The sequence below is a fragment of the Xiphophorus couchianus genome, chromosome 23 (assembly GCF_001444195.1).
Source record: "Xiphophorus couchianus chromosome 23, X_couchianus-1.0, whole genome shotgun sequence".
NCBI classification, from domain to species: Eukaryota; Metazoa; Chordata; class Actinopteri; order Cyprinodontiformes; family Poeciliidae; genus Xiphophorus; species Xiphophorus couchianus.
The window spans coordinates 21165513-21186739 of NC_040250.1; the positions used below are offsets into that span (position 1 = coordinate 21165513).

The 21227-nt window shown below is 39.9% G+C and overlaps 1 protein-coding gene and 1 long non-coding RNA gene across 6 annotated transcripts; one reads left to right on the plus strand and one right to left on the minus strand.

Moving 5' to 3' along the window:
- Positions 1-404: 404 nt before the first annotated feature.
- synpo (synaptopodin) lies at positions 405-19868 on the plus strand. Of its 5 annotated transcripts, none has more exons than XM_028008797.1 (4): positions 405-507; positions 4974-5986; positions 12240-14305; positions 16073-19868. In XM_028008797.1, the coding sequence occupies exons 2-4, from the start codon at positions 5824-5826 to the stop codon at positions 17372-17374; spliced, it is 3531 nt and encodes a 1176-aa protein (XP_027864598.1). In that variant the 5' UTR covers positions 405-507; positions 4974-5823; the 3' UTR covers positions 17375-19868. The 5 variants fall into 5 exon arrangements, with proteins under 5 accessions (XP_027864598.1, XP_027864597.1, XP_027864599.1 ...); XM_028008796.1 differs by having other exon boundaries at positions 465-618; XM_028008798.1 differs by lacking the exon at positions 405-507 and adding an exon at positions 3107-3356.
- On the minus strand, positions 18445-20775 carry LOC114139120 (uncharacterized). Its single transcript, XR_003594389.1, has 2 exons — positions 19586-20775; positions 18445-19508 (listed from the first exon to the last, which is right to left on the minus strand). It is a non-coding gene; the product is annotated as an uncharacterized LOC114139120 (long non-coding RNA).
- Positions 20776-21227: the final 452 nt, after the last annotated feature.

Consider the following 21227-nt stretch of genomic DNA (forward strand, 5'->3'; position numbering starts at 1 on the left):
CTTCAAAGGCTTTTTGTTTGATGTTTCTTGAGAGGACATGATTTTCTGTAATTGGAGTTCTTTGAAAGTATGTAAGAGCTGAATCAATGCGTCTTGTGGGTTTAAGAGAAACCTGGTGTTTTCTCTAACTTTAAAGACCTCTCTGCCCAATGTGCATGGCAGGAATACGGTCAAGAAAGGAAAAGAATTGGGGAGAACAGAGTGGGCCCCACTGGCCCCTCACCATTCATCTGTTGAATATGAAAATATATTATACCATAATGTGTTCAGTATGCAAGCTTGAAGGAAACCATATGAAAAAGTTCCAGACAAAGAGTCTTCTGTGTTCCAGCTGACCCCTCCCCACCCCTATCTTTCGTCTGCTTCAAGTGAGGGAGAGAGAGCGCAACATACACAGAGCGAGAGAGAGCAGAGAGGTAAAAGGGGGAGGTGTGTGCAGTCATAGGAGCTGAAAAGAGAAGCACACACCCCTCGCTGCCTCACACTGCCAGACCCACTGGAGTACAGGTGAGCAGCATGACCAGAGAGCTCTGAATCCAGGAATTTTATCTGTCGCTGTGAAACCGTGACTGCTGCAGACTAAAGTCACCTGCTGCCTAGCTTATTTATCTGAACGGGGTAAGATGCAATCTTTGCTTGGAGAGGCAAGGGGAGGGGAGGGTATGATTAAGGGGAATGCAATGAACTGGGGAGGAAGAGAAGGGAAACTTTGAAAGTCTTTGTCTGAGTAGATGACAAACATCTGTGGTTGCTGCTTTGCACTGTGTGCAGGCTGCAGGCTTGCAGGGGGTGTTGAATGGCTACATTAGCACTAATATTCAAAGCTACTGTCCTGACTGTGTAGACCCTGCTGTGCAGCTAAGTTATAGACTGGAGTTGAACTGTTTAACTTTAGTGGGTGTATCCAATTAAAGACCTGGCTGGAGACTGCATTTACTTGTTTATATCTGTAATTGTTTCCTGTTAACGCTGCAGGTGAGGGTTATTAGATGCTTTACAGGGGAGCAACAGGGGGTCTAGTTCTGCTATATGCAGTACATATCTATGAACCTATAAAACTTATTTTGTATATTTTGTTTTAAGTCACTTTCAAATAATAGAAACCTGCTCTGACAAACATAGTAATAGAAAAAAGCACTGTAATAGGTTCCTGTAGCACTGGTAACATATGCAGTAAGTTCATTTAAAATGTGGAAGTGTTTGACCCCCATAACGACTTACAGGTTTCAGAAGTTGACTCAAATTGTTTTAGAAAGCTCCTCCTTCCTGGCACAGATTTATACACACCTCCTTTAAGCACTTATGTTTTGTCCTTTGAACTTCTCCATCTGTGATTATGGGAGCAGGTTGACCTGGCGCACAAAGTTGAGACGGCTCTACAAGCTCTTTCAAGGCGTGATTTATCACGGCACTCTCAATAATACCAAGAACAGTGGAGACAAATACAAAGAGACACTTCAGAAATTCATCAGAGACACTGCTTTGCAATGTTTTTCCTGTGTCACTCAGCAAGCTGCACAAGCTGGGGCCCGTTCGCCATCACAGCCTCCTGAAACTGTGGAATTATGAGCCAGGAATGCCCATTTCAGAGCACTGCCCAAAATCATTTCACAGTGCTTCCAGGGCTCTTGAATGGCTCTTTTGTCTCATCAAGAGAGAGAAGGAGCAAAGGGCCCTGCTAAAACCCTTTAGCATTTACAGCTGAGTGATTTGTGCATGCCAAAGTGTAAAAGATCCAAGCAAAGGCCAAGAAATAACAGACACACAGGAGTTCTGCCCCCAAGGCGTCCGATCATAAAGACATAAAGCCAGGGCTGTGATGAGCAGCCTCAGTGTAACCCCTGTAATTTATACTGTTACACTTTTAGGGTCTTACAGTTGGCTGGGAATGAAAGCTCACCTGACATCCAGACATTTCACATACCTTAACACATGTGCAACCATAGTCTTTGATGATGTACTGATGCCATACCTGAGGGGGGAAAAACATGCAGGGGATGAGTTATGAGGTGACTAACTACAAGTTGTCTACTGATGGGAATCTGTAATAAATGTACAATATGAAGAAAGTAGGGGATAAGTGATTACAGTTTCTGCAGCTGCCAGGACAGTTCCCTTTGTGTGTCATCACATGCTGCAGAGAGCTGTGGATTTGGTGTCATCCAATAATCCATCATGTTTTGATGACAAACAGGAGCTCTGAGATCACAGCTGACGTGGCCCGCAAACTAAACTGTTAACTATATACTTGATTGTGATTATGAGGGTAGTATGGTAGGTAGCAAAGGAAAGCTGGAAATGACTTTCCAGCGTCATTGTGGAAACTTCAACACATTTTATTGGGATTTAAAAGCACGAATAGTTCATTATTTTTAAGTGGACGGAAGAGAAAACATTTTCAGCTTTGTTTACAAGTAAAATCATGAAAAATGTGGTGTGCATTTGTAGGCACACCCCTGTCATTCTGATACTAACAAATAAATTCCAATCCCATATTTAGTAAAGACTCAGTGTTCTGTGAAAACATAAGAGGTTTTGTAGAAAACATCAGGGAACAAACAGCATCTCAAAGGCCAGTGAACACAGCTGACAAAGTAATTTTTAGGATGGTCTAGTCAAAGGCCAGATATAAAAGCAATAGAGAATGTGAGCCAAGACTTGAAAATTTGAAAGCCACTGTGTTTTGTTTTTTTTAACTTCAAGGTACCTGTAATTGGAAGCAGAGCGCTGATGGGTAAGATTCGACTTCTGCCGATCAGATATGACAGTCAAGATGAAAGCTAGAGCGTTAGACGTCAACAGATAGTCTGGAGTAAATTTAGTCCCCAAGGCTGCAGAGAAATAAGCAGAGACTATTAAAAGCCTTGCAGCAGATGTAGGTTTCAGTGGTCCATATGTCAATGTTTTGTTTCCTTAAATGGAGTCAAGTGTGCATCTCTGCTGCTGTCAGTTTGGAGCGTCCTACATCTGCTTTTCGTCTGACAGTTAATAAACATTTTCATCCCATATAAAAGATAGCAATCTCTACATATTCTAGTCATTCTGGTGATGCGGTGAGCGGACAAGACCGCAACATGTGCTCACCTTTCTTCCCTGTGATTACAGTAAACATGAATTCTGGCTCGACAAAAGACGACTTTTACTGAGGAAAAGCGCCATAAACTTGTCACTGAAGAATCATCTGAAAAGCCAACAAATGAGATGCAGAGCAAGCCAAATGCGGTTCGCACATCTGGGAGATTCAAAGAGCTATTGTCAGAGCGTTTAAACAATGCCAGCCTTCATCTCGGCTCACTTGTCAGGATCACGCCAGTCACAAGCAGTGTGGAGGATTTCAGCTTCCTTGCAGCAGGGAGGTGGGGATGTGTTGTGTTTGGGATGACTGTGAGCAGGCCTTGACTCAGCTGTAGTTTCATTGGGTATCAAAACATTAAGGATGAAATGAAGCTAAGGTGCTCAGACACCTTTGAAAGAGATGAAAGGCAGGATAGTTGCTGTGTCTGCGAGAAAATTTATAATTATGTGCGATGCTGTTTGCACTGGCCTCCGACTCCTCTGTGATATAGAGGTGAGTCACAATCAAAAACAAATGGAGCCCTGATCAAGTCCAAGGAGAGGCAAGTCAGATCAAGGAATTGGAAGTGTAAACTCCGGTTTATCATTACAATCACTGCCGGCGGCTTTTATTAACTTTAGGGGAGGAACATAATGCTGCTGACTTAATAAAATGCTTTATAGAATCATCTCTGTGTAGTCATTTTATCCTGGTTAGAAGTTTTAAAAACTGGTACATATCACATTACATAACCTGAGGCAGAAGTGATGATACTTTTACAGATTCACAGCAGGCCTGAATGAATTGTGACTTTCCATCTTTGGAGATATTAAAGAACTAATCACATTTTATAAATGCAGTACTTCTTCTTTTAACCTTTATCCTGCAGAAAGTAGATGGATTAAAAAAAAAAACAATTCAACCTTAAGAACAAAAAATAATACTTTTCTTTACCCACCAAAGCAGAATTAAAGTTAACGTGAACCAAGAAAACTTTAACAGAAACATAGTATGCAAAATTCACATCCATTTCAGGCCTCAGCTGCTTCTAAAAGCATCCATGTGCTTAAAAAGACACCTCTCGTTTTATGACAAGAGGTTATTGTTAAATTTGTTGAGTCACTGCGCCGTCACATAGCAACCCCAGCGGCGCTCCAGCACATTTGGTGAGCTGGTTTGTCGTTGTCTGCGCAGTACAAAAGCTGCTGGAAAAGTGTTTTGTTGTTGACTTGCCATTCAGAAAGCACTTACTGCATTCTTGTTTGTTGTGCAGGAGGCTCCACTGCTGCTTTTCAAAGATGTACGGTTGAATAATTGCGCATCTGTTTGCAGCCATTTTCCAGTACAAGTGTAATCGTTGAGTTGTGTGGCGTGGCCGCTTATTTGTATTTAAAGAGACAAGAGGCACTAAACTACAACTAATCCTGAAAGGAACTAAAACCTAAAATACTAAAATATTATAATCAAAAAATTATTTTCTGCAAAAAGTTTAATGAACATGTTTGTAGAGCTCAAAGACCTATTCTTATTTGTTAAGGAAGCATAATAGATCACTTTTAATAAAATCCACCACTCTAAATAGCTTTCCTATCAAATCTAACCAGTTTTCTTCTCTCTGCTTAAAAAAACTAATCATTTTCACAGCACCTCCTCCATATTTTACAGCAGTGATAATGCTTTCAGGATGAAGTGCAGTCATTTTTCACACTTTCATTTATAAGCACTTGTAAACATCACATTGTTACACACATTTCTCTGCATTATTGATCTATTACGTAAAATCCAAATAAAATACATTAAAATGTAAGGTTGCAATGTTAAAAAGTTATAGGGATGTGACCACATTTGCAACACTCTGTTTTTTATTTCTTTTGCATTTTACACCTGTGTTTAATGAGCCTGTTTTTCTTTTTTGCAGGGCAGTAAATTAACCTGGATGTTGCCTAAATTAAGCACAGAGATCAACTAGGAATGCTAGTTTCAATAAGCCTAAAGCAGTTTGGATTTATTTTCTGTACGAGTCAAAACCAAAGCTTTTAACCAAAGAGGACATTGCCAATGCAGTTTGGTATTCACCAAAACAAGAAAAACAGAAATACACTTTCCTGCCCCATAAACTGTGTTGGCCTTTAAAGGATGAGAAACAAACACAAAGCAGCTCTTGCTAAATACTTTGGGAGACGGAAAACAAAACAGCCTCTGGAATGACCTTTCCAAAGTGAAATGTTTTTTTTCTCGCATGCACCTTAAACAGGAGGAAGTTCCATATACATAGTTTCCCCTCACGTCACCGTAGACTTATGATCTTCAAGATAAAGAGCAGATCCCTTTCTTGGAAGGGAAAGTAATCTGTGGGCTGCAGACTGAGACACAAACAAAAAAGCATGTTCTGCCGACCAAAATAGAGGAGGAAAGGAAAGAGAAAAATCTGGGAAGGGGGAAAAAACTGGGGAGTTTCATTGCCCTCTGCTCCAGATTTTTCGTTGCTGTTTTTCCAACGGGAATTCTTCCAAAGGACGTTGGAGCTGACCCTCTGGGAGGTCCAATTAGACTGAGATAAACACTTCATGAAGGAACAAAGTAAGAGTAAACTCTTTACGCCAAATTTCAACTGACTGCTTGGGGAAGGAACACGGCTGCTGTAGGAGTCATGCCTGGAAGAAGAAACCTGGAGTGCTGAAGTGCCTCTTGACATTCTCAGTTTTTAGGTGATTAAACACTGTTTGTGAAGAAAGGATACAGGCGTAGGGATCTGATTCTGGATAGTGATGGAGAAAGGCCATACATCTATCAGGAGAGGGGTGAGCTGGAGTCCAGGAGGATTGAGAAAACCTATCGAGTCAAAGGAAGAAATGCAGCCCACTGAGACCGACTACAACGCATCCTGGGAGAAGACGGGATTTAGTAAGCAGCATATAAGCCGCAAAACAAGTAAGTGTTTGTTTTATTTGCCATTTTATGGACTTATTTGGATGCGAAAGAAAAAGTAAAAGCAAAAGCAAAAGCTTTCAACGCAAAAATATAGATAGCTGTGGTGTTCCCAAAGATTTGTCTGATGCTTTACTGTGCTAGTGTGGACTGACCTGAGAATAAATCTTGCTTAATTACACTGGGACTGCCAATGTTTGGAGCGAAAAAAAGAAGTCCAGGCTTGTCAATGCAACCTGACACAGAGAAAAGCTGCATGAAACATCTGCTCCTGGGAAAACAGAATTGGAAAGACAATCATAGGCAACACATCTTAATATTCATCTCAGAATCTAACAATCGTGGGATAAGCACTGTGGGAAAAGTCACTTGGAACTGTACCTTCACATTTGTCTCCTACCTCTTCCAATAAACAAACAACAAAAAAATGTCAAAAGTTGCCACATTCTGACAACACAATCTATGGAAAACACAGCAACATATCAATAAAAATAACTTCCTGTGGGCAGTGGCAATGTTTTCAGACACACTATTCAGGCTGAGTAATTGGTCATTGTGTATTATAATGGAAATGTCAGAGCCAAAAACTGTCTTATCTAGATGTAAAAGCTGTGTGCCAAAAACACCCTTTCAATCACTCATTACCTAGCAATTAGTTTTCACAGGTCACTGAGAGCAACACAAAGAAGCCGATAAAAACTCATTACTTGTCTGTTTTTAAAGAGTTAATGCATGAAGCTAAAGGTAAAAATAAAGAAAAGGGAAACAGAATTTGTCCCCTGATGTTAGTATTTGATTTATCTAACAAACGCTTCCAAAAGTAATTATGACAGACCCAATGTGTCATGTCACAAACTACAATGAATTTTAATTGGGATTTCAGACCAACATAACGTAGTGCATGACTGTGAAGTGGAAGGAAAACAATACAAGTTCTTCCAAAAACATTTGCAATTATGATATGCGTGACATGTAACTGTATTCTCCCCATTACTCTGATACCCTTAGATAAAATCTAGGTGGTTGTCCAGTTATTAAATAGAGTAAACATCTGTCTGATTGACTCACAGTATAAATCAGCTTTCTGTCAAGTTTTGTGAGCAAACATCATGAAGACCAAGGATCACAGTGAACAGGTCGTTGTGGAGAAGTTTAAAATGGTGGTAGGTCATGATAAAAAACCTGTCCTTTTTATTGGACTTCATGTCAGTCATCTGAGAACAGCAAAAGGAAGGTAAAACATTCCCTGGCAATACACCTAAACTATTAAGCTGGACAAAAAAAAAGCCCATAGAAGTTGTCTAGAGTTTCTTGATACCTGTGAATGAGCTGTAAAGAAGGCTAAGAATTGTTTAATAGCCATGGATGCCACAAATCTGGCAAGAATGACAAAAAGAAAGCTACTGTTTAACAAAAATCCTATATTCCACAAGTCATGGACACAACAAAAACATGGAAATAAGGGCAATTTTGAAACCAAAATTGAACTTTTTGCCCAACGTGTAAAACACTATGCATGTCAGGAAAAATCTTCCATGTTTCATTTTAACTTGGAAATTAGATATTTTGTAGTATTTTGCCTTGGTTATGTTCTCATTTTAGTAACACAGTCTATTGACTGCTACATATCCTCCATATGTCAAGTAATGGTGGTCCAGCATTGATTAACATGTCAAGTAACTATGATTTATGGCCCTCATAAAGATAGAGTTTTATAATTTTAACACAGTACATATGTGATTTTTAGGGTCTGATTTTCTGCTCAGATAGGAGACTAATAACTACAGCGTAATAACATACGCTGCACAGAACAAGAGGTCTTTGTTGAAAGAAAACCTTAAAGTGAACTGTTTAGAATTTGACGCCAGACATGTAGGGAACACAGCATGTATGTCTAAGGAGGAACTCTAGTCAGAAAAAATATCTAGATTCAACTGTGATCCCAAAAGGGCAAAATGCTATATGTGGAGGAAAACTGACACTATGCATCACTTTGAACAAAGTATACTCATGGTGACCCATAGTGGTGTCAGCATTATACGTGTGGAGGCTTTTCTTCCTGATGGAAGTCGATGCAGCAATAAATTGAGTCAAATACAGAAGACCCTGTTTGAAGCAACAAACTCAACTTCTTCCAGGACAATGACTAAAAATGCTACAATAGCTACAATGAATAGTTTAGATCAAATATTCAGTTGTTCAACTAGATCAGTCAAAGTAAAAATCTACAATTTAGAATCTGTGGCAAGACTTGAAAACAAATAATCTCAGATATTGCTACTTTGAAAGGAGGAATGAACAAACACGGTTGATTCTAAGATGTGAAAAGACGATAGAAACATACACCAAAAGATGGCCACATGTGGTCTGAGCAAGAAAAACAAAACAAAAAAACAATTGGTTTCTGTTTCAAAATGTCTCAGAAAGGATGTGACATTTTCTTTCCACTTTACATTTATTGGCTGCGTTGTGTTGGTCTATTGGGCAAAACCCCAGTGAAATGCAGTTTGTATTCAAAAAAATGTAAAACATTTCAAAGGGTACAAATGCTTTTGCATGGCTCCATATGAAAACCACTGAGAGTTTAGGTCTCGGTCAGACTGGTGGGATACACGGCCCCTCTGTTAATCCCCCGTCTTTCCATACCATTTCACATATCACCCACGGGCTCCTGGGCTGTCATCCCACTCCCCTCCCGGCCATCAACCAGAAGAAAGATAACATCCGACAGGGTAATCTGACCTTTGATACACAAATGTGGGGTTGGCCCCCTCGATTCAAATTCTGCTGCTGTAAGGGGAAGTCTTCTTGTGTGCTCCACCCCTCGCAGGGGCAGGGGGAAATGGAGAAGAGATAAAAAATGTTTAGGGGTGGAGGTGAGGGAGGCATGAGGGGAGGGCAATACGATGCAGGGCTCCTTATATCAAGACAGGAAATTCCAGTCCTGCTTTTGCAGGTTGGAGCTCAGGGCTGCTGCAGTTCAAAGAGGGCAGACACTTGGTCTGAGGGAATGCTCAGTGAACACACATGGCATATCCCGACTGATGTGGAGGGCAGCAGGGGTCAGGTGCTGTAGCTGTGGAGGCTCACTGGTCTAATCCATGTAAACATAAGCTGAGGTATCTCCGGGTTGCACTTCAAAGATTGCAACAAAGGCTCAGAGGCTCCCCAGCCATCACAGGACATTTCAGAGATTAGCTCAATACTTACCATTGACAGGACATTTCTCCAAAGCTGTCAAAACAAAGATGAATCTCTCTGCAAAAAGCTGCTGCTGAAATGTAAACACTCTCCCAACAGAAGCGATGGACTTCACTCTCACAGGTGTCTCTGTTTTATTATTTAGTGAAAAGCATACGTGAATAAGTGCTGCACATTTGGAAAAAAATTAAACCAAAGTGGAGGTAGAGTGACAGAAGGTGTAGCCTCCAGCTACAAGCCCTCCCTCCTTCTCTTCCCTTCCCTGCCCTCTTTCCCTCTGCTTCCCTGCCTGTCTGTGTCCTGCTGGACTGCAGAGAAAAAGAAATCCGATCTTGTGTCTTGCTCCAGAAAAAAAAGAAAAGAAAAGTGAGGTGGGGGTGTCAAGCCATCAGACGCAGTTATAATTGTAAACTCTTGTGGAAGTACTACATGACAGAGGAGGTCTTAGATTTGACATGAAAAAGGTAAGAGGGGTTAGGCGCTGATGTGGATCAGATGTAGAACAGAACGGCAAACTCTCAGGGAACTTGTGAGGATGTGCCGTGGTTTGAATCCTAACAGAGGAACAGTTGTGTGGGATTTGTGAGGAAAGGTAACTTGTCAGTGGCTATGTGTTGAATGTGCTACTCTGTCTGCAAACTTTACAGAATGTTTTTCATATCATTGACTGAATTCTGCAGGGGTTCCTGCACATTTGGGTAATTGTGTGACCTATATTGCTTAAACTTACCTTTGTATTTTCTCTTAGTTAATGTTTGTTCATAGACATGTAGAAAAGAGGAATTTAACTGTAAGAAAAATCAGTAGGATTCAGTTGCATCAATTATATTTGGTCCAAATGGGCTTGGCACCTGCACGTTGCATGATAACCAATCCGTGTGATAAAGTGTTATTTCATATGCCAGAAAAAGCCACATGTAGAATCTAATCATTATAGCAGATTTACAAGGGATTGATTTACACCTAATTATTGTGGCTGGCGCTAGATTACGTGGCGCTTAGGTCAAATATTGTAGCTGTCGGGATCTATAAGACTTTTTTCTGAGAAAAGTCCTGAAAACAACTTTAAATATTCTCCATCACTCAGATTATTATGACATAGTTGAATGATCCACCAGATGTATCTCCATGACAACCCATTCATTACTGTGCTCACTAAAGAGTTTATTTTTCCTGGAGTGCAATTTGTTATATAAAAGGCAAAAAAAAAAAAAGCCTGGATCAAGTTTTTATTACTTCTTTGATGTAGTTACTATGTTTAAAATAGGAACTCTTGATTGTATAGCATGTTTATAGACAGCAGTCTCAGAAAATAATTTTTGGTAGCTGTAGATTGTAAAAGTGGTCTATTAAGGGTTTGAGCTCCAGTATTGCACAAATTAGCTACAGAGAGAAACCAAAGGCATGCTGGAAGCGCAGGCGGGGAGTTTTCTCAGCCGTGGAGGAATGCTCAGGGAGGGACGACTGCAGATGGCAGAGGAAATGGTTCCACTGCCTAGAAAATAAAGCTTTTAAGCTCAAACAACACAGTTTATGTTTCAACATAGGCAATTTGGATCAAAACTGTTGAACTTACAGGGAAAAAGGTTGTCAGACTCTACTTTTGCTGCAGCAGCAAAATGCTGCCCTACATATGTTTTTTTTTCATAACTTTATTACTCAACAAGTTGTGCCTCTTCATTAACATTTTTGTTTCATATGTGCCTCAGCCTTTGTCTATTAGCTCACTGTCTAGAGCTGCAGACTGCTGAGTCAAATGTCCACAAAGCCCTATTTTTCTCGCCCCATCAGTTAGAATCAAAAGCAAAGCAAACAACAATCTAAACCATGTGGCGTTAAAAGAATTGTGGGTTTTAAAGAGAATATTAAAACCTAGATTCATAAAAAACGTTCCACATGTTGCCTTTTTTTGGTTGAAAATTAAAACCTTTTTAATATTTGTGTTGTTATCCTTGGGGAGTTATCTTTGCATCGCAGTGGCTCTCAACCTTTTTTGTAAAAGTTTCTAAGTACATCCATACTGACTTCTTCTAAATTGTGTATTCGAACATTTTCTAGTACTTACGTCATAAATATGCTCTGCTTTTAATATTACTTAGCCTCTCAATGAAAAATATCTCGGGATCATATACTTGTTGATTGGTGATCCCAACTATGGGAGAAAGTTAATGAAGGCAGTTTCAGCTTGCAATTACATCTTTACTCAGAAATTTCGAAGTTTCAACTTTAAAGAACTAACAGAAAGTTCCTGTTTATATGAATTTTCAACTGGAAACTACATATACACTGGTTATACATAAAATTCAATATGTCTCTCATAAAATTAAAAAATCTAAAACTAAAGAATTAACTGCACACCGGATCTTTGTATATTTTCAAATGTTCACACACACACAATAAAACAGCTGCAATAAATATGCATGTACAATATTTGAAAGCAGAAAATGCTTGTGTTATTGGCTGGTATTGCTAAAAATTGTTAGGCTGGTCACAAAGAAGGTCCATAAGAAAATCTTGCTTGTTTTGGATGCAGTAAATGGAACACAGTTAAGTTGGACTTAATGTGCTCCCAAGATCCAAGTTGTAATTTGTTAAACTGAATTCAACATAAATTTGCCACCAGCACTTGTTCCTGGTTTGCTGCTGCCCACTAAAGTTGATATGGGGAGTTCTCAAAAAAGTCTTCACTGCATTTTTCTATTGAGAAGAAAAAATAGCTTGCATTTTTTGTTATGATTTCTTTAGAGTAAACCTAAAAGACAGCCCATATATTAGTAATGGCACTAGTCCCATCGTTTGAGAACCATGACATACTAATATAGCATTGTAGTGCCAAACCTCTTAAGATTAAAACATAATAATGGATCCACAAGGAAATGTAAACAAAAAAATTTAATCAGAACTAATTATGTGATTATCTTGTAATTAAAGAACACACGATGTGCACTAGTTTTGAGTCTTTTCATTTGCCAAGTGCAGCTAAATTTAGTGGTGTTTCATAATGAATGGGGGCTAAACGTCTATGTCATTTTTCCTGTTTTCTGTGTCTCATTAGATCTGAGCAGGAGTGCCAGTTTATCGGAGAAAGAGCTGAAGGAGGCACGGCTGAAGAGTCACATCATTGCTGCTCAGCTCACCATCCCCTCCAACTCCGGCTCCAGCTCCAGGGGTGTGCAGCTTTTTAATCGGCGCAAGCAGAGAGTGAACGCCTTCACACTCGAAAGCTGCGGACAAGGGTCAGAGGTGGACAAAACTGAGAATGTGAAAAGTGATTCCTTGTCCAACAAGCAAACCTGGGCAGAGAGAAGCTGTGAGGATAAGGACACAGACCTGAACTTAAATAATAATAAGTTACACTTTTTGCCACCTGCAAGCAGCCCTTCAACTGGTATCATAATGGATGAAGAAAATAAGAATTTTATCAAAGGTGAAGACACGGAGAACTATGATATCCAGGAAAGACATTTCCTCCCAGTCAAAGAAGAGCCAGAAGAAGAGGACGACATAAAGGATAAAATTCATGAGGTTCTAGAGGACGATGCTAGACACCAAACTCCTCTGGGAAGTAATGACTCTCATCCAGCTGTGATGGCACATGTTGAAAGGAAGACAGAAACAAATGAGGGCCACCCAGTAGTTGTTCCCTCTGAAAAGCTTCTTAATGGCTGTCACAGCACCTCTGGTTCAGAGAGGATTTCCTTAGTCTCACCCTCCAAGCAGACGCCAGCCTTCCTCAACAGAACGGCTCGACCTTTCTTCTCACCACCAACTGTCCTCTCTCCAGATTCAGTCAGTCCTGCTACAGACATCCCACCTCCCCCGTCTTATGCCACTCCTCCTCTCCCTTCTTCCACTCAACCTGTCACATTCTCTCCTCCACCTCCACCACCATCATACCCAACACCTCCTCTGCCGGCCTTCACAAACCAACCTCCACAGACGTTCTACTCTGGTCCACTTCCAATGTCTCCTCCCATGTCATCTCCATGCCTTTCGCCATCCAACTTTCCTGTTTCCCAGCACCCACCTGTACTCCACTGTGGCCCTCTGACAGCTCCAAAGCCTTCCACCTTTGTTCCACAGTCCACTGGAGAAAGGAAGCTGATAACACCAATCAAAACAGGAATACTAGAAGAAGGCGCAGCCAGGAGGGCAAACAAGAAGTCAATGTTTACATTTAAAGAGAAGCCAGTGGTTGCTCCAAACCCTGAGCTGCTCTCTCTGGTGCAAGGAGCGGATGAAAGAAAGAAACATGGACACAGATCTGTCCCTGAACCAGCACCTGAAGAGGAGTTACTGGCTTTGGGAGCAGAAGCTTCCAACTTCCTTGCGAAAGCAGAGGAAAAGACAGTGGGAGCAAGAGCCCCAGAGTGGGCATCCTGTCTCAAAAGCTCAAAGACCAGACCAAGGCTAGACCATCATCCAGAGCAGAGCCTCACAAATGTGTCAGGCAAGGGGGCTGAATTGTTTGCCAAGCGTCAATCAAGGATGGAGAAATATGTTGTTGAGAATCAGAATCCAGGACAAATTAGGTCTCCCTCCCCCACAATGTCGTTACCACCATCCTGGGTTTACCCATCGAACATGCCAGGAAGGGTCAAAGCCATTGCCAAGAACTCCGAAGTGAGCGCACAGATTTCGCAAAATCTAAAGGCCCAGCAAGCCGTCAAGCAAAAACCAAAACCAAAAGTTGCAGTACCAGAGCCAGTTCCAGAACCACCAACTACTTTAGAAAATGGTTGCTCCAAGATAGAGATGGACCTCGCAAGACACCGTCCCTATCAGCTCAACTCTTCCCTCTTTGTCTTCAACCCAGTCAAGGACCCAATAAGCACATTAGCCAGAGGAGCACCACAAGCCAAGAACCTACTCAGCAGCCAAAGTTTTTCTAGACAAACTTCTCTACCTAACACTTCACCATCTTATTATGGTAGTATGTCACCTCAGTTGCCTCTCACCTCCCCAAGAGGATCAGAATACCCAGCAAATCCAGCTTCCCCACATGCGAGGATCACTTCTTTGATGTCTCCTTTTTCTCCAGAACGAGTTTCCTCCCCTCGGTCTGGAGTTCAGGCACCAAAGCCAACGTTTTCTGCCAAGAAGGCAGGAATTACACCACAGGTGTGGAGACCGACCATGTATCATTTTTAGATAAGACTGAATATTTCATAGATAAGGATCACATGGCTGCAATATGGAAGATAATTTAAGTGAAGCTAAAATTAACTGCACTTTGTTTAAACCTCTGACTGTCTGTGTGCCTTTTCATAATACCAGCTTTTGTAGCTGCATGAAAGAATTATTGTGATATTTAAATTTACCATGAAACAATACCACAGTACCGCAAATTTAAGTTAGGGATGAAATGTCCTGCAAATGATACAATTATCTAAGTCAATGCACCCTAACTCATCTGTGAAGACAGAGTATAATTGAATTTTTTCTGAGAAACAAAATCCATTCAGCAGTGATTAAGTTCAGAAAATTTTAACTGTGCTGTTATGTAATCAATGAAAGTTTATATTCTGAAAGCAGTTCTGCACTTAAGCTCTCTAAACGTCAATTTAAAGAACATTTTGAAACATGAAAACAATCTCAAATGCTCTCCACTGGGTACCATCAGGATTCTGCCTTACAAAGGCGTCTAACAGATGGCCTAGCATCTGGTTTGTGATCTATGATTTGTAACTCAACGCTTTTCAGAGCCATGAAAGTTGTAGCAAGAGAAATCTTTTAATGCCTTTATGTCTTCAAGCAATTTACCCAGCTTTCTAGTTTCATTTATCTAAACACATGTTACATACATTTGGACTCTGTGCTACTTTATATCTGTATCAATTTCCGTATCTTGACTCTGTTCCAACTTAAAACAGTAATTCTGTCTTCATTGTGCGGTGTTTCTGTCTACTTCTTTGCAAACACGTTGATTTACTGTTTTTTCCCACTATTTCTGCTCACTGTCTCTTATAACTGATTGTGTTCTGTGCAAAAGTGAGATGTTTCTTTTCTGATTAAATCTTCATGCTAACACTTTACAATGACTTCCTTCTGTTTTTTTCTTCCTCTAATTTCCTGATTCTACCAGCATCTCTTAACTATTTAATGTCTCTGCTCTTTCATTTTTTGCTATAGCTGGGAACATCTAAGCTACCAGAAAACTTTTTGTCTCTTTCAAATACAGGGATAACTTAACAGAGAAAGATCTGTGCTCAGTTTCATCAATGTTTGATCGTAACAGTTTTTAAACTCTTAAAGAATTAAAACATAAACATCTCAAACATCTTAAGTTTATGTCTTACTGCAAAGCTCCAAACATTTGGAGTATAACCATGACATTACATGAAAATAACTTTTAGGATAAAGATACTTGCACTTTGAATTACAACACAACACCCTTCTGACATATCAACATCCTGAATATAGATAACTAGTTCTTAATTGGCAGGACATATGATGAACTGCAACCTTTGCTTCAGTTGAGTAACTTCATATCCATGCAAAGGGTAACTACCCCAAGAGGACCAAATGACAGTAACCTCAGAGAGACACTTAACACCAGACCTTCTTGTGCTAATGGCTAGGCTTACTGAAGAAACACTTGTACAGGGAGGGAATGTTAAAAGGTGGTGTGTATGAAACTGAAGCTCCAAATGAAAACCTAAATTTAAACACTTTTCTGATTATTTAACCTTTGTGTTGTGTCACCATGGTCAGTGAAAGAACATCCTATAATAATCAGATCTGACAAGTAGAAAAAACAAAAAACATTGCAATTCCCATAAAAAGAGGATTTGCTAGTGTTAAGTCTGGAATGCAAAAGATTTTGCTTTATGGATGTTTTTGTCTTTTACATGTACTAAAGCAGAACCATATGCTATGTTCCAACAGGAATCAGAGGAGTCATCCCCTGTTGAAATTACTGGTGAAACATCCAAGACAACCAGTACACCTAGCCTAACCAGACGTTTCAGCAGCCCAGCAAACCAAGCAACTAGAAAATGGATCTCCAGCTCTCAAACAAGCCAGTCACCAACCACCACCAGTGGATCTATCTGTTCTGTCAAGTCTCCTGTCAATTTGTCCAGTAATGCAAGATCCCAATCTTTTATGTCGAGTCAGAACAGCCAATTTTCCTCTGTTAATTCCACTTCTGCATCCAGGCCCTCCCAAGCAGCTACAGTCACTTCTCCATGCTCTCCACCTTGGGGTTCCAGATGTCAGTCCCCAGCTGTCAGCCAGTCCTCCACTACTACCTCCATTCCTTTTTCCAAACCCTCTGAAAACGCTAAAACCCATTATCCTATTTCTCCTCCTTGGGGTTCAAGATGCCAGTCCCCATCTGTGAGCAATAATAACAAGACCTCCTCTGCTTCGGCTTTCTCCGTGTCCAGACCCTCCATCACATCTGTCGCCACATCTACAATCTCCCCTCCCTGGGGATCAAGGTGCCAATCCCCAGCAGTGAGTCAGAATACCCAATCTTCCACCTTTTCCCCTGGTCCTACATGCAGACCTTCTCAAACTCCTCCTTGGGGATCAAGATGCCAGTCACCTTCCGTAAGCCAGAATAATCAATCCTCCGCTGTCTCTGTTTCCCCATCCAGACCTCTGCAAATATTTGCAGCCACATCTCCTGTTTGCCCTCCATGGAGCCCCCGCTCCCAATCACCTGCACTGTTTCAAAGCAGCTCATCCTTTCAATCCACTAATCCCCTGCACACAACAACCACTGCCTCCTCTCCACGACAACAAAAAGACAATCGCTGCACGTCCCAGATTGTTAACAACGTAGACTCAAAAGCAAATCACCGTCTCCTTGCAAAGAATATTATAAATGCAGCCAAACGTAAAAACAGCCCCTCCCCTGGAGCACCGAGCAGTCACGGCCTCCCCATTTCACCTGTGGGAAACTTTCAAAACGACTGGCAAAAACCACCAATTAGCCCCTTCCAGCAGAGGTCCTTGGGTGCACAGTCTCCCACCTTCACCAGCCCTCCTGTCACCCCAACTCAGAGAATCTGCTCACCTGTAAGGCTCTACAACACCCGTTCTCTGACCGACTCAGATGCCTCTGTTGAGTCCGAGGACTCTGGGCTCAGGTCGCCTGGCCTACACTCCTACAACACCTGCCCCCGTGGCTGGGGCGGCAGCCTGCGGGTCAAAAGAAGTACTGTCTCCACTGACCTGTGAGATTGTTAAACTACTGGATGTTCAATTAAAACAGAATTTCAGCATTCATAGGCCCTTGTTTGGCCTTGGAAGATAGTTTGAGTTTTGGACTGAGTTGCTTAAATTTCAGTGAAGCTAATTGTTGGACCTAAATCATAGTAAATGTTATATTAAAATAGTTTTAGGTTTCTACGGGGCTCACATTCCTTGTATGCACTGACAAGAACAAGTTTTTTATGAAACACAGTTGCTGTGGCTTGTACGCTTCTGACATACCAAAAAGTGCTCAAAAATAATCAAAGGTTATAGCCTCTATTATACTTTTAAAACAAACACACCTTCACAGTCATTACAACATTAATTATACCGACTGGTCTGATAAAAGTCATAACAAGAGACTTCAGGCATAAAACAGGCACATCAAATTAGTAATAACATTTAGCTTAATGGGCATTTTGCTGCTTTAGTTAAAGCATTATTGATGTTTTGTAATAGTACACTGCATGCAATGATCACATTTTACAGTTGCATTTGATTTCTTCTGTACTGGGTGTTATCTTCAGGTCCCTTCATCATTTTCATTTTTTTTTTTACCATGTTTCAATCACAAACCCTAATGTGTTTTAGTGTAATTTTAGAACTTTAAAAGATTCATGGTGGTTTTCAAATTGAAACAAAAACTAAAAAAAAAACAAAAAACATGCATTTATATTTAAGACCCCATGTGACTTTCTAGAATCACATTTTACTGCAACTATATTTGCATGACTTTTGGAGAATGTTTCTGTCTGGAGTCGATAAACGTTGCTTCTTCTTTGCAAAAAGGCTCAAGCTCAGTTAAATTGGATTTAGGATTTCTGTGGATTTCTGTGGGCAGCAAATTTTCAGTCACATTTTCTCAGTTGGCTATGGATCTGGACTTTGACTGGACTATGAACATATTTAGGTCTAAAGTTTAGAGCTAAACTAAACAACAGCCACTGCCTCCTCTCCACGAGGAGGCAGTGGCTCTGGTTGTGTTTATTGATGTCCTGCTGACAGGTGAATTTCCCTATTCTGAAGTCTTTTGTTGCCTTTAAATGGTTTTCTTCTCATATGGCCCATATTAAGCTTTATGCAACTTTGTAGGAACTCAGACAAGATATCATTTCTGCTTAGGAAAATCATCCCCACAGGATAATGCTGCCAGCACTACGTTTCACCATGGTGAGTATTTGCTTAGGTTAATGTGCAGGATTAATCTTCTGGAACACATAGGACCTTCCATGAAGGCATAACAATTTAATTCTCTTTACACGTTAATGTTTGTGGTTGTAATGTGACCAAAGGTGAGGTCTACGAAGGCCAATGACTTGTTTAACAAGTTACTCTAAGTTTCTAAAACTTTCTTTCATGATGCCCACATTGTCATTCTTGGTTAATTGACTAAACTACATTCTAACTTTACATGAAATCCAATGGACAATTTATACAGCACGATAACCAGCTGACATGTATATAAGTTCTATTAAATACTGAAATAAGTGAATGTATGCTTCATAGAAAGAAGTACAGAAAAGTGGAGTGTATTGAAAAGAAAGGACGTGGAAGTAAAGTCTAATCGAGTATGGTGAAATGCTTTAAAAACTTTCTCAGAATATTTTCTTCATGTTTCCTTTGCTATCACCAATACTTATTGCTCTTTAGTCCATATTAGTAGGATCTTTGATGTGGAACAGATTAAAATATTTGAGTCTGTTTGAAAAAGGTTTAGAGGTGAAAGTGTATGTCAGACAAGTGGAGAAGGAGAAACATGATTAAAATCTATGGTGAAAAGGACAGAAGCATGTTTGAAACTGAGTTATGGTGAAAGCGAGATCGGAAGAATGAATTATATTTCAGCTGTATATGATAGTCTCATGTACATTTTTAGTAACTTGTAAAGTTTCTTTTTATACTTGAATGCACTTGTGATCATTTCATTGTACAGGCAAAATTGTCATTAAAAGCTTGAGTTGCTAAAACAAAAGGCAAATAAATGTCTTACTATGAAACTTCAACCAGTCCTGGACAATGCTGCATGTTAGGATGAAGCTGGCAATTAGTTGCGAATGTAAGTGCTCCTAGAGTTATGCTTCTGCTTCAGGAAGTGTAACCCTTTCCACCTTGCCTGGTCCTGCAACAGAACAACAGATTACTTTTTCGTTCGCTGACTCACAGGCTGAAAGGATCAGCACATTGCTAAATATTTACTCTGTGTATCTCTTGAGTGACAGGAACTTCTGCTCCTTGGTGTCCTTGCTCCTTCAGCAGGATTGAGCCTATCACTGTCATGGATAGATTTCAGCCGAGGTCACCTCTGGGCAGCCTGCACACATCCTCGAACAGATACCAAGAAAACACATCATGACCTGTTTAAGTTTGCTTATAGGTTTTATGGATACCTGACTGTGTCACTGCATTTCCTGAATTCAACTCATTTTATATCATAACACAATTAATAAACTGATGCACAATAAAACATCTGTTGAAAATGTGCAATCTGTTTCACTTTCTTTAAATGCATTGACAAATGACTTTGCACACCATGAGGCACAGCACAGCAGTAGTACCTGAGAACTAGTACTACCCTCATAAGAAATAAGAGGGTAAGTAGGAGTTTAAATATGTGTTTAATCATTGGGGTGAGAACATTATGTTCTTAGCAGCAATAGCTTCTTAGTCAATTTTTTTTATATTATGTTATAGAGGAAAGCTAACAGCAGTGAACTTGACCTAACATATAATGTCTATCAATAAATGGAATAAAAGAAGCTTTGCAACTATGCAGTTAAAAAGAAAATACTACATTAAACATATGATTATCTTAAAAGGTTACCAAAATATGATGTCTCTTCTTTGTACAAGCGTAGCTCAAGCTTGCAATATTGAGCTTGCAAGTAGTTATTTGGACTGATGCCAAATTGGAGATTTGCTTCCACAACACAGCATCATATTCTGAGAAAACCCAGAACTGTATGGAAATACTTCCTGGTATGTGTCAGGCACAGTAATGGACTTTAATAATTTGAGTTTATCTTCAAGTATCAGGATCATGGCATCTTGCAGGCACAGAGTTAACTAACTACTCTGTTTAATAAATAACCATAAGATTAAAATTAAGAATAATTATTAATACAGAATAGACAATAGTACAAAGGTGTTGTAGTCCTTTCAGTCAGTCCACACCCCAAACTGACTGAAATGATTTGCTTGCAAACATCATAAAATGTATTAGAGAATTTGTAAGTCACGGGTTGCCCTGCAGGCAGTGGAATTGTTATTTTCCAACCATTTATGATTAGTTTTAATTACAAATCACGCTTTAATGGATAAAATATTTAAAGTTAATTTGAAGTTGGTTTTACATATACAGAAGATTGTAGAGTTTATTTCACTTTTCTTATTTTGATATACAAAACTATTAAAACCATATTGAAAAGAACTCAAAGAGTGTATTATTATTATTTTTTTATAACTGTGTATATATTTATATAACGACTCAAGACCAAGGTCAGACTCCAGCTCCCATGTGGATTGTCATCAAAAGCAGGGAATAGCCTAGCATAAATGATAACAGTGTTATGAAATAATGATGTAATATATTTGTACTGATAGAACATTTTACAAATACTGCAGTGTCTATGATTTGAAAATCCCTTTTTATTTTATTTCCACATAAATCTGATAACTGAAATAAACCACATGCACTTTTTTCACTAAATAAAGTCAAAAATCAATAATGCCCCCCCTCATGAAACTATAAAGACACATTTCTTTGACTTTATAGCTTTGAGCTGAGTTCACTGTCAGTTCGCCATGTTTGGAGCAAACGATTTGGGGAGTGGCATGTCCC

Bases quoted from the DNA above. Each gene is read 5' to 3' on its own strand.
- synpo (XM_028008795.1), top strand. From the start codon at position 8,550: ATGAAAACCACTGAGAGTTTAGGTCTCGGTCAGACTGGTGGGATACAC. The intron at 8,716-12,239 runs GTAATCTGACCT...GTGTCTCATTAG, and splicing joins GAAAGATAACATCCGACAGG to ATCTGAGCAGGAGTGCCAGT. The intron at 14,306-16,072 runs GTGTGGAGACCG...ATGTTCCAACAG, and splicing joins AGGCAGGAATTACACCACAG to GAATCAGAGGAGTCATCCCC.